A 13,457-nucleotide genomic window follows, 5' to 3' on the forward strand; every position below is an offset into this window, starting at 1 on the left:
ATGAACCAAAAAAGCAGTCAGTAACAGTGTATGGGGGGAGGAACATCCAAAGGAAAAAAAAAATAAAAATCACATTTCTGAAAAGGATAAGCTAACTACCTTTAGGAAGAGAAACCTGTTCTCCTTCACTCCATTCAGGAAAGTGCTTAGGTAACTACTTGGAAAAAATAAAAAAAATTGAAGTACTTGCTAGAAGCGACATTTTACTGCTTACAGTTTTGTGCATCACAGTTTTTATCATCTCTTATTGCTCTCACCAATACCTTTCTCTCAACACTGAATTCAAGCCAGCTGCTCATAGCCCAGGCCTAAATAGCTGAGCCAGCTTCCTGCCCTGCCGTGAATTACAAGCAAGCTATTGCATTTGCAGTTATACGCGTACTGGGGAAGAGCATCCTGCCTGCCTTGGTTTGCAGACCGGCAGCTCCTGAGTGAAACATACTGTGTCAGCTCTCCTGGTCTCTTTTCAGTTCTTTAATACTCACTAACCAGAACTACTTTCAAGGCAACCAACTTGTTCATCTCATACGGCCAGTATTAACTCTACGGCAAGTTTGTGCACAAGGTTCCCGCTGGAGCAGTCACCGTAGCTGGCCCTGAAGCCCCCCCCCACGCATAGGGCCACACTCCCAACAGCACAGGGTGGTCCACGTATAATGTGGACCTTCTCCTTTTCACAACTAGCTTGACATCCCATCAAAAATGCCCTCAGAAATACCAAGCTGCAAAGCATTGCATATATGCTACCCTCAGGTGGTAGGTACTCAGAACCAGCCCTCCTTTCTGGAAGTGAAAACAGTGTTATACTCCTGATTAATCAGGCAGAGGAGAGACATTGCCTTCTCATCTAAGCCAAGGCAGCCCACATTTGAATTTACAGTTTTGCTGTTAGAGCCACGGATCATTACAAAAATAAACCATCTTTATGAATTTCTAGAAGCAACCACAATTAAAATGTTTGGATCTATAGTTTTTTGTTTCACTTTGATAGTGAAATCTCTATTCATTGTGACTTATTACTGTATCTAGCACATTTAAGCAGCTCTCACATCTAAAAACTGGCACTCTGTGAGGCTTCAGGATTCCGCTCTACTTGTTTAGTGGAATTCTTGTACGCAAAATGAATTGGAATTTTGTAAGGGGAAAAAAACAACCCTGAAACCAGTTAAAGGACAATTTAAGGGTGACTCACTGTTAATTTAACATACAGTGCAATAATATCAATAGTGAAAAAAATAATTTGATATTAGTGTGAATGACGTGGCATATGATACTAGATTAAATGCATTGTAATTTACAACTAATGAGTACCCATGTGCCTGCCAGATTAATGACAGTACTAAAATATCACTAGCACATGGTTTCAAAGTCTAATGCAGGCTAAACTTGTGGGGGTAGAGTAGTAAGGGGCGGGGAGGAAATGGACTACACTAACGGACTTTAAAATTCTTCTCTGAACACAAAGTGAGCTAACCTCTCCCTTGAAAGGTCAGAAAGATATCAAGTCAAAAAAAAAAATACACAGGGGAAAACATATCACATCAACCTCGATTTTTCCTGAATGTTACACTTCTAACCTTATCAGAAGCAATACTGAAAATAAAAGCGAGATGCAGCAGGAGCTGAAGAGTAGACACAAGCATTCAATTCTCCTGGGAAGCAGACACATATGCATTCAGTAAATCCCATTCAAAGCAAATTCCGCACAGGAGCAAGGGAACCAAAATATGCTCCAATTTGCATTTTAGTGTAAAGTTTTGGTATCATGTTTAAATTTGTCATACAAACATTATCAAAGAGAGCTGATAAACCATATTGAAGTTCTGAAATGTTTCTTGGGCTTCTTTGCTTTCAAAGATAAGACTTCTGGCCTTTGTCTTGGAATTGGTACTTCTACCAATACACAACCTGCAAACAAAGTTTCAGGTGTGTGTGCTCACATGACAAATGAATTCGCAATCTCCAGGGATAGGCCAAATCCAGTGGTGGCTTAAGAATCTGCTCCTATAAAAATACAAGTCAGTTACAGATGATTGTTCAGGTTTGAGCACTGGTTGGAGCAACATTCCCCAGCATCAATCACCTGGTATTCAGAAGCACTCATAAGGGAATCCTGGATGAGCCTGAAAAACACAGATGCTCCCATTCAGCTGACCAGGTTGAGATCACACACCCCCCCCTCCACCCAGGCTGAATAAAATCATCCAGAAGAGCAGGAACTCTGACAGAACTCCCCTTCTGTTGACCCTGAGAGGCTCTCTTCACAGCTGGAGACCTCCTCAGCTTTTGCTTCTGCTATGGAGGTAACACTTTCCCTGCTGAGTGACAAGGGAACACATGGAATAAAAAGATTGGTGGGTGGTCTAAATATAGAGAATCCTTCTCTGTTTCTCCCATACTTTTACCTCTACCCTCCCCCAAACACTAACACCCTCACACCTCCTGCCCCAGGAGGAAAGAATGTCTCCTAAATATTGGGCTTTAAAAGGCAGACCAGCACAAATCTGCAGCTTTGTTTTCTTCCTGGGAATAAGATAATAAAAAGAGAAAAAGAAAGAAGCATGAATAAGTCTACAAGTAATTTCAAGGAGAGGTATAGTCCTCTGAGGTGGTGTCATAGTCACTACAAGTGCAGGTTTAAGCAGTTTCCATGCATTTAAAAATATGTCACAAGAGTGCTGCTTTTCCGCTTTGGATCTCCCTTTAGTTACAGTAGCAAGGAAGTAAAGTCACTACAGTGACTAGCACCATCAGCTCTGAGGACTGAAGCGATGAAGAAAAACTCATGCTATCCTTAAGGAAGAACAGTACTTTTAGCAACTAAAAAATGAACATAATCAGAATGTACACATAGCTGAAAATATTCTAAAAAAACTTAGAGAAACCTTAATTTAAAAGCACTATCCCAAGCTAAAACTCCTAACAATCAGATTTTTCAATCATCAGTTCTAGCACCTAACAGCTATATGCTGTTCTTACAAGACTCATCCACACAGTTTTGCTTTCCAATTCATCCTTGAAATAAGGTACACCACAAAAGTAAAAGTTCAAGATAAACAGCTACATCAGCACACTGACTTCATATCAGTTCTGTGCTTTTTTATTTCCCTATGAAAGCTTTCATCACTCTTGCACAAGTTAGAAAAGTGAACTGCACTCAAAGAATGGGGCAAAATATGGGAACTCGGAAACACTACACTACTTTCAGTGGTGACTGAGATTTGAGAGGTTAATTTACTTCTCTCATATTTCCTCCAGTATTCTCTTCCCTGCCTGTCTTCTACTTGTAGCTCAGTGACATGTGGCTCTGCAGCACTGCAAGTACCAGCAGAGTAACACAAACATTGCAAACATTAATGCTGCCCATGGGATGCATGTGCCATATCTGCACAGAAGTGAAAAGAAAGGTCCATATTCAGAAGAGACTGTATCCCCACTTTTTTGAGCATTCACTGCACAATCGCTGTCTCTGTATTGCTGCCTTGGAACTCACAGCTGGCCAGGGTAAGTGGCTTAAAGGGCCTTTTTTTGGCCATCAATTTCTCCAAAGTTATGATCAACCCCAGGAAAGGCCAAGCAACTGAACTGTTCTTGCTTGAACTCCACAGTTGCTAAGCTATTATCTTATGAGCATGTTTTTGACTTTCTCTGACATTGACTTATTTGTGAGTAGAGCTCATAATAGCCCAAGTATAATAGCTCTTGCATTAAACTACTTGTGTGGTGGGGCCAGTCTCTGCAAATCCCTATACCAGACTTCTTGGCTCCTCTGGTTCAAGCTCTGCCTGTGGGCTTTCATGGAGCTGATTTACCTGTTTCACTTAACTGTTTAGCAGGTTGGTGATGAGATAAGTGGAGATGAAAAGTAAACGTCACATTTTCCCCTCTATCTCACTCTTTCAAATTCTTGTGCCTGAATTCCAAGCTCAACTCATTTTTCTAGCCTTTGGAAAATTCATATGAATGCTTAACATTGTTCTGGTCTATTAAAAGAACGGTTTCCTTTAATCAACGAGCAAGCAGTTACACTTAAAAGCTCTAGAAATTCTTTTCTATGTAATTCATTTTAATGTGGAATTTTATTCACATTAATGAATATGGTAATATTCACTTCCAAAATGACATCAAAAAGATTTTAACAATGACTACACATGGACAGTCAGTGAGCTTGGCACTGGTAGGGTCAAAAAATTGTAAAATACATTCCTTGATTAATATGTACTTTAAAACATTTCTTAATTGAATAGCAGCAATAAAAAAAATACTATGAATATGGATCAAGACACTTAAGATGCAAGTCCTATCAAGTTATTCGTTTCAGTGGTGAAAACAAAACCAACAACAAACCCCTGATTTCTCCTCACAGTAATTGTAGATTCACAGAATTACTTCATTGACATTGCTATCGATTTACAATAAGGAAAGATTCAACATATCTTCTGGAAAATTTAGCACAGATTGCCAAGTTACAACTGTGCAGCTCTGGAGAAAGAAGAACAAGTAATTAAGCGTGCATGGTGAGCAAGTGCACCAAGTTTTTATGTTTGTGCTCAGGGGTCCTTTACGGAAGAAAATGGACATTTCACTCAAATGTCGTAGTCATATTTCTCAAGCCTTTTAGAAGACAGCAGCTGTGCCCCATTCATGTCTTGACATTTTATTACTTACCTGATGTTAGCTGACTTTGCTTTCAGGTCATTCCAGCGCTGGTTCATGTCATCAAGCCGGTGCTGGAGCAGGGCAGCTTCCTCAGAGTTTCCCAAGGCTTTCACCATCTTCTGTCTGTTTCCATCAATGCTTTTGAAGATGTCATTGTGGGCATCAATCTCAGCCTGGATGTCCTGAAATACCAACAACAAAAGTCCAAACATCTTAGTTCTCTAAATAAAGGAAGGGAGAGCTTATTCTCGTTGGTACTCCTTAGCACTAGGACTGAGCACATAGTCTGACTCTCTTGGGTGACTCAAAGAGATGCAGAGGGGAAAACCTGCAACCCTATTAACATCATTATAAAAGGTCTAGCTTTCTTTAGTGTGAGAAATGGAGTTTGAAAGTCATCCTTGACTGTGAAACAGGACTTGGAACTATAAACACTAAAGTTCTCTGCATGTTTTCGTAGCACTGAAAGTAACGGTCTACTGTTCTCGCACACATTTCACACAATGCAGCATTTGCAAATGCACTAGAAATTCTTTCCTGCTCAGAAATGATACAGATTCAGCCTTAGCTATGTTGTCTCTTTCCTCTTTGAAATAAAAGATTGCAGAAACCTTACACAGCCAGTGAAATTCAAACTAGGTAGTGTGTTAGGTCATATGTAATGAAAGCTTTTCACTAAAATCTATGTCCTTAAACTGCAGCTAAATGACTACCAGTTACCACAAGCCCATTTTACAATTAAACTGGACTGCAATATGTGGAGAGGTAGACATAAAACAGCAGGATGTATGATAATCTGAATTTCATAGTAAATACTGAAAAGAAAAAGAAGTGCTTGTGATTTCAATTCAGCTTACTCATTTCTCCTCCCCTTAGAAATTAAACATATTTTATTCTCTGATCTACCATCTGCCTCAAGAAACACATTACATATGTTGTCTTCATCTAACCGAGCACAGTATTATTTTTAAAACACATTAAAAGAGCAAACAAAACTTCCTGCATCACCGCCAATGCTTTCTAGCATCCATACATCTATGTATACTCTAATGGAGCAATGTAAATGTGTGGAGAGCCAGGAGGTGTACTGACTCTCAATAGGATTAATCAGCGAAGATTGTGACAGGAACTTGATGCAGATGTAAACAAGCTTCTTTTGCAAAAGAAAAAATTCAATAAGTGAAATCCCTTAAAGGCTTTTCTTTCCTTCCTGACAACTCTTCAGTAATCTCCATCTGTTCCCAGGAGCACGAAAGGAGGGGGCTCTTGTACCTCCCCATCCTCAAGATGTAGTCCTGCATCCTGGAATGGCTGCTTGCATATCTACAATTGATAGTTGGAAACAGTGGAAAAGTAGCTATGAATTTGAGACAGCATGAAAGCTTTCTTCAGTTGGGGAAGAAAGCAAAAAGAAGTAAGGATACAGCTAGAGAAGTGGAGGGAGGAGAGACAGAAAGTGTGCGGGAGGAGCCGGCGGGGGGGGTGCCGCATCAGTGAAGCTCTGGCTCTCCAGCTGCACTATGTGACTTCGGACAGCTACCTATTCTTTGCCCTGAGTTTCACTACTTTAAACCAGGTTAAAAGATACTTTTGCTGTCTTTAAACCATTCTGGTGAAAATCACCATTCTGAAAATACATACGAGCAATGACATTTAAAATGAAAAACCAAAATGAAAGTGTCTGATGATCAACAAACCCAAATAAGACAGCAGTTAAACAAATCAGAGGCTTATCCGAAAACATTTGCAGCTCCTGTCCTACGCAAGTAGACCCAGTGAAAACCAGCTTAAGCCCACACAGCAGGAGATAGAATCATATGCAGAAGTTACAATTTTAATTGCACACTAATCTGTGCTACAAAAGCCTGGTCATGTCAAATCCATTTCTATGCCTCTTTAAAGTTACAAGAGAAAACTTTACTGAAAACAAGCTGATCTCTAATCTTCCATTCTACAATCACAATATTCATTCTAAAGTTATTGAAAACCTTCATCAAACATTCTAGCTTTGATTATATTTGAGAGGACACTTAAGCATGTACACATAAGAATGTTTCATTCAAATTGGGTTTGATTCTTGCATTTGCCACTCATCATGTTACGTTGATTAAGGCACAGTAAATCAGCTGTTCACATTCTTGAGTCCCATCTGTGATGGCCATGTTGTGACAGCTCAGTTCAAAAAATCAACTTTGCTAATTACCTTCTCTTTCTCTTTTCTGATCTCCATTTTCCGGGGGGTGGGGGGAACCAAAAAAACCCCACCAAACCCACCACTGCCAGCTGATGGATAAACCAACAGGATTGATATTAAAGTTAATGAATGCCAGTACATCAGAGCCCTCAAAAAAACATGGGAGAGAAATCCAAACAACATGTCCTACATCAACATGCACATGGAGGAAGTTCAGCAGGAAGGTGGGATGTGAAAAATGGCTAATGGCAGACAGACGCACTAAGTTACTTATTCCCCAATAATAGCAATTGGTAGTAATTGCCTTTACTCAGTCTGTTATCATAATATTTCAGTTCTTATGAGATTTGTAAACATGTTGTCATTGCCCCCCTTAGAATTTCTTATTTCAAAGTGGGAAGAACTCTACTCATTCTGTACACATCCCAATTCACGTTCACCCTGATCTATTATTTCTCTTTCTCCTGCCTTTTTCTTGGTCATTGATTCTCCATGTTCTTCTCCACTGTCCTCTATGTGGCAAAAAGGGATGAAAAGTTGATTATCCCTGCTCAGGCCCCAACTAGGATTAACTCTAATAAGAGATAATCCAATTTCAATTTTTCAGTACTTTAAAAGCAATTATAACCACTTCCCTGTTATCACACGGAAGCTCCCATATCCAAAGTCACAGAGTCAACACAGGATGCAGAAGAGGGGAAAAAAATTCTGTTGCTTTTGCAACATAAAGAGAGTGACACAACCGTGAAACACCATCATTCTTAGCCCAGTGGAAAGGGGATCTGGGCCAGTGTGCTCTCCTGGTGCATACAAAACAAAGCAAAGCAAAAAAAACCAAAACCAAACCAAAACAAAAAACCTAAGAAAAAAGAAACCTAAAGAAATACACCACAAAAAGGGAAGGACCTCTTGCCAGCAGAAATTCATAGTTCTTCAATTGTAGTTACATAGCTTTATCAACTTAATTTTGGGGGGTATTACCATAAAGATGTCATATTTTGCTAATTTTGCAAATATTTATGTGTGCATGTCTGTTAAACTGGGTTGATAATTTACTGGTATGAGGTCAACAGATCTGTTTACATGCCCAAGTGCTTGGAGGATTAAGGTCGTAAATTAAAAGAAAGCTCTTTGAGGAAAGAATTCATCCTATGTATAAATCAAGGTGCAAGTTTCAAAGTTTTGAAAGATAGAAAGGAGAGGGAATAACTAGGTTGACATTTATGTATCTCCTTCACCCTAGCCAGGCTATTAGAAGATTGCCACTTTCCTTAAATACCTTTTAAGAATTAAGATCAAACTTCTGCCTGTCTTTTCCACTTTGGTCTGGTGATTTCAAAATCCTCTTATCTCCATTCTGAACCTTAGTCTTTTTTGCTTCTCTCCCTCCTTACCCCTCTCACAGCAGATGATTTACCTGCAGGATTCAAGCCTTCATTTTATGCATGGATCTGATTTTAAAGCTTGAGTCCATAATAAGAAATCTATTTCTTGCTTAAATTTCAATCAAATAAAATACTAAATTATCATATAATGGCAACTGAAGAGCAGGTGTCTTTAAAGAATGTATAAATATGGTATGTGACACTCAGTAACAGCCCAAAGGCAGACTAGAGTGACTTGCCCAGCGTAAAAGAAAATACATGACAGAGATTTGAACAGAACTAAACTTTGTGACTCTAACTCCAAGGTCAACCAGCTATCAAACTTTTTTTCTTCCTTACAGACTGCAAGGATATTTTAAACAGTTACAACAGTAGACATAATTGTCCTCTGGAAATTATTAAATCTTTATAAAGACAAAAAAAAAGCCTTTAAAAAGATAAAAAACCCCCACAACCAACACCCCCCGCCCCAAACCAACAGCATTTCCCATGAGGATGGGCATTCTAGTGCCTTTTTTCCTGAATGATGAGTCCAGAAGGCCTCTAATTCACTCTGCAACCCCCTAAACCATTAGCATATTCACTTTCACTCATGTTTTTTCAGATTTTATTTGTTTATATTGTCTTCATTGGTACCTTGCCATTAACACTGGCAAAATATTTTCCTCTTTAAAGGGCCCGAACCCTTCTGTTGAAGGTAAAAACATGACTGGTAGAAGAAAACTCGGCATTTCCACACCAAAATTAAAGTGGAAGAAACGATGCATTTTATAACATGCATAATGTTACTCTAATCCATTCTCTCCATTAAGAATCCTAGAGTACTTGAGCTTTATGTTACAAAGATCTAAAACAGGGAAGTTATTTTCTTCTGTAAGGTAAATAAACAGATGTTCCTATTATGTTACAGATTCTATTATCAAGATGCCTTAATCAAGTTTTTACTATATATATATGACACAAAACTCAACTTAGTCTCTTACAAAAAAGGTCAATAGCATTCTATACCAAACTGGGTTTTTTTAAAACAGTTACATATAGGACTTATCAATGTTTTACTCCAATGTTTTTTAAACCCACTATACAGAGCAAAATTCTGTACTATACCCCCAATTTTTAACTATGTTTATTAGGAAACAGAATTCCACTGAATTTCTATAAAGATCTGACCACAGAGCAGGGATGGCAAGTTACAGCACACAAACTACGTGTGGCTTGTAAGAATAGGACGTGCAGGTCCAATGCTAATGCTGTGCCATTTGTGTTGGCACGCAGACTGCTACGTAATTTTAATCCCCAGATACAAGCCACAGAACAGGCAAACTGTTGTGGCTTTTGAACCACATGAAGATCTTAAGAGGAGTTAGTAGGGTTGAGGTTGACTCCTCATGAATGAAAAATAGCTTGAAAAACTGCATTTTCCCCAGCAAAGTTTAGCCCTGGGCTGTTTTGCCAGGACAGTTTTGTATTTCTTCCACCCAATACCAAGCGTGCCTGTGACTGGAATGGGGCAGCAGACTTGGTGCAGGTACAGGGAATTGCAAGTCCCACAAAAATGACTGCACATTGCCTTCACTGACAATGTTCAAGTCAGCAAAGACATAGTTACAGAAATGCTGCACTTGCCTCTTTTAGAGGTCAGGAATAAAGGTGATGACTGCTCACCAAAGTATCCGCAGAAAACTCTTCCGCTTGGACAGCTGGAACAGAAACATCAGTGCCAACCTAAGGACATACCTGTATGCCACAGACATCAACCAGAACATCTTTCTTTGAGGTCTCACAGCAGGTACCAAGGGAATGGATATTTTTTTTATTTTTTTTTAAATAGCAGATTGTTTAGTCTATATTGAACCAGATACATTTTACCCGCTGCTGCCAACTGCCTCTGGGAACACTGCTGTGTCAGATGCTCCCTTTAGCCGCTGCTTGACTCTGAGCTTTTCACTTTTTGATGACTCTTAAGGAGGGGAGTAAGAATTAGGGCATGATACAGGCATATGAAAGCGGTCATTGTGAAAGGGAAAGAAGATTTTTATTGTGTTCTTCCCTATAAAAGCTGGGGGTAGCAGGGAGAGAAGGATGCTGTTGCAAAAAGAGACTGTTAAAAAAAGAAAATTCTCTGAAGAATCCAGGATCTCATCCAGGGAGTCTCTCCTCTGGTGTCAGAGGACAGTCATAACTTTAGACAGGCTCATCCCGTCTGCTGTTCAGAAGCCTGCAGTGGCAGTTGCTGTTAAGCAATCAGTCTATAATGAATTCACATTCAGAAGAGCAGTACACATGCAAAACCCTTGGGCAGAACTACCATTATCATAAATCCACCAGTGGCCGAAGTGTGTATAAAGATAGACATTAAACCTCTCTAAAGTGTCATACACAGACCACACTGGGTATCACTACAGCCACTGTGACTATAGCATAAGATCAAAGCAATTCACAAAAGCAATTGGCTTTAGATATGACAGAAATTTAATTACTACTTAAGCTCTCAGATATTTCAGGAAGAAAAAAAACTTTTTTGGGGAAAAGCCACTTTGGGATATTTTTCACACCTAATCTTCCGATGCTTGTACTACCTAAAGCTTTGCACTAACACTTCAAGTTTCCAAAAAGCTGTCTTGACTTGCACTTAAACCTAATGGATAGCACCTTAACAGGTGACGTATGGTGCGGGTGAGGATTCATTTCATCACAAGAATGATGATGCACTTGGGAAGGCTGAGAATTCAACAGCCTCTGTGGCTCCATCGCACGGCACTGACTCAACATCTGAGGAGCATCATAAATCCGTTAATACTAATTCCAGTAGTCACATAATTGCGACTGAACAAAGTCAAAGCAGCCCTGCCCACTCCAGTGTAATGCGACTCTGCTTCTGCATAGGAAGGGAGTGCCGTGTAAGCTTCTGCAAATGCCATCTGGCTTCTGCATTACGACCACAGGAACAGCGCTTGTCATTCTCTCCTTGCAACATATATTAATGAATCCAGAAAGCTGAAAGTAGCTTGCAAGCCAGGATCACTGTCATAATGCTGTTTCTCCTGGCAGCAAACTCCTCAGTTAGGAAGAACAGGATGGGTGTGTGGGGAATCGTGAGAGGGAGAGATGAAGCAGGGGAAGAGGAGGGGAACTTGCTCAAAAAAAAAAAAAAAAAGAAAAAAGAAAAAAGAAAAAGAAAAAAGAAAACTTGCTAAATAAGCACAGATTAGAATTTGTGGTGGAAGTTCACCAACTAAAATGTTAACTTTCTTCTCCAGCACCAAATCTTCCTCCTACATCACGTTACAAATTTCAGCACAGTAAACAAAATGACACAGTAAGCTTCAAGCTAAAAAATACAGCAGAGTTGTGAGACCTTAAGTTTTGTTTTTGCTGAGAATCACTACAGTCAATTCCTTTGAGACAAAATAAGACAGTGGAATATTCAAAATCACAGGGGAGAGCCTGGAATTTGCAAATGCCAGGGCTTGTATGGTTCAAAAAACATTAGAAACATTGGTTTCAAAAATTGTCTTAACCACATCATGAAGTATCTCAAAGAGTCCAGCATATGTCCTAATTTTTACAGGCTACCAGCAGCAATTAGAAGAGTGAAGCCCAGCTGACAGACTGGGAGCAAGAGAGGAGCAAGTGTTTACACAGTGAGGAAGTCATGTCACAAATGCTTTCACTGTTACTATTAGCTACTTTTGGAAGAGTCATGCTGGTGGGATACTGAACACTATCTGTCTCATTAGCTCCAAAGTTTGCTACTGTAGGAAAGTAAAAATACAAGAGTTTAAAAACCCCAACAAATCCAAACCAGTTTACAAGTCTTCTGCTCTAAACCAGGCTTATTATGATTTTGAAATTAACCAAAATTATTATGCAAACCCAAAACAAAAAAGTAGCTTAATTTTATTTTCTGAGACTTTTATGTTCATTTAGTAACACCCATTGTAATACTGCTCTGGTGACCAGTGCTGATTTCTATTTAAAAAAAAAAAAAAAAAAAACAAAAACAAAAAAACCCCAACCCACCACAACAAAAAAGCCCATACTGAAGCTTAGAGCTTCAGGATAGAAAACCACAGAATCAGGCTTTACAATCTACTCTCCTGCTTTGCGACCACAGTACTTACGGGTTTTTTATCTTAATGTGTAAATAAACTACTATATATTCTGCTACAGACTCTGGTCTTGCAGGGCACAGGAAGTTTGTATGTAGAAATGTTATTAAAACAAACAAAAGAAAATACAGCATGCAAACCCATGCTAACAAAGGTTACAAAAATATGATCCAGGTTTCATTGGAAGTGCTGAGAATTAGATGAAAATCTGGTTTTGAACAGTTTCATGTGTCTCGCTCATCAATGCAATCACTGCAAAGCCAAGCCGCCTGCCTCTCAGCATTACTGGTACCAAATGTCCTGGTAAGAGAAACAGTAACTAGCTTGAATAAAAGAGCAACAGATGAAAGGATGGCAAAAGTGGCACTTTCACTGGAAGTAATTCTACTTATAAAAGCCATGATATGATCTTCCAATTTGACTACGATAGCATTCAACTAAATTTAACAGCAACCTGCAGAGCACTTCCTTTATGTCAATAGTGAAGTAAGGTCAGAGGCATCCTGGAAAGTCCCCTTATGCTTTTGACTTAGCAAAGCCCAAACTTTTCTATCGCTTCCGTTGGGAAAAACAAAAAAGAAAAAAGAAGAAAAGGAAAGAAAAAGAAAAAAAAAAGAAAAAAATTACCACAATCAGAGCACACGCTCTAAAACTAATCTTGTAGGACCTGAGATGGGGAAGAGAAGCAGCATTAGACTTCCATATTTGAGAGGCAAACGGGTCACATGAGGACCTTAACAGCAACACAGAAAACCTAAGTTTAACATCAACCTGCCCTTTTTATTGTGTAATTTTCAAAGGCATAACCTTTTTCAAAGGCATAAGTATATGAAACTGTGCTTATCGTACCTTTTCAAATTTTGTCAGCAGCTCACATAAGCTGAAGTTGAGGCCAATCATCATTAAGCGTCCCCCGAAGCCTACATTTTCCCAGTACGTCCTCCAAGCCAGGTCTATAGCCTTCAAAAGGTTTCTCTCTTTTTCCACCTATACTGTCTCAAAACTGTCCGAGCGCTCCTGTCCGTACCCCTCTCCTGGGCTGTGATCCCTCGGGGGCAGTTCACGCAGCACCATTGTCGCAGCCTCCCCGTCCCTGCTCCTTCCCAT

At 39.5% G+C, this 13,457-nt stretch overlaps 1 protein-coding gene across 6 annotated transcripts in view; it reads right to left on the reverse strand.

Moving 5' to 3' along the window:
• Positions 1 to 13,457, reverse strand: part of UTRN (utrophin) — a 389,659-nt gene that overhangs the window by 130,394 nt on the left and 245,808 nt on the right. For all 6 annotated transcript variants that reach the window (XM_054819386.1, XM_054819387.1, XM_054819385.1 and 3 more), the window contains one exon: positions 4,669 to 4,841. In XM_054819386.1, coding sequence (XP_054675361.1) covers positions 4,669 to 4,841 — 173 coding nt within the window. The remainder of the gene's footprint in view (positions 1 to 4,668; positions 4,842 to 13,457) is intronic.

This window comes from Grus americana, chromosome 3, assembly GCF_028858705.1.
Source record: "Grus americana isolate bGruAme1 chromosome 3, bGruAme1.mat, whole genome shotgun sequence".
NCBI classification, from domain to species: Eukaryota; Metazoa; Chordata; class Aves; order Gruiformes; family Gruidae; genus Grus; species Grus americana.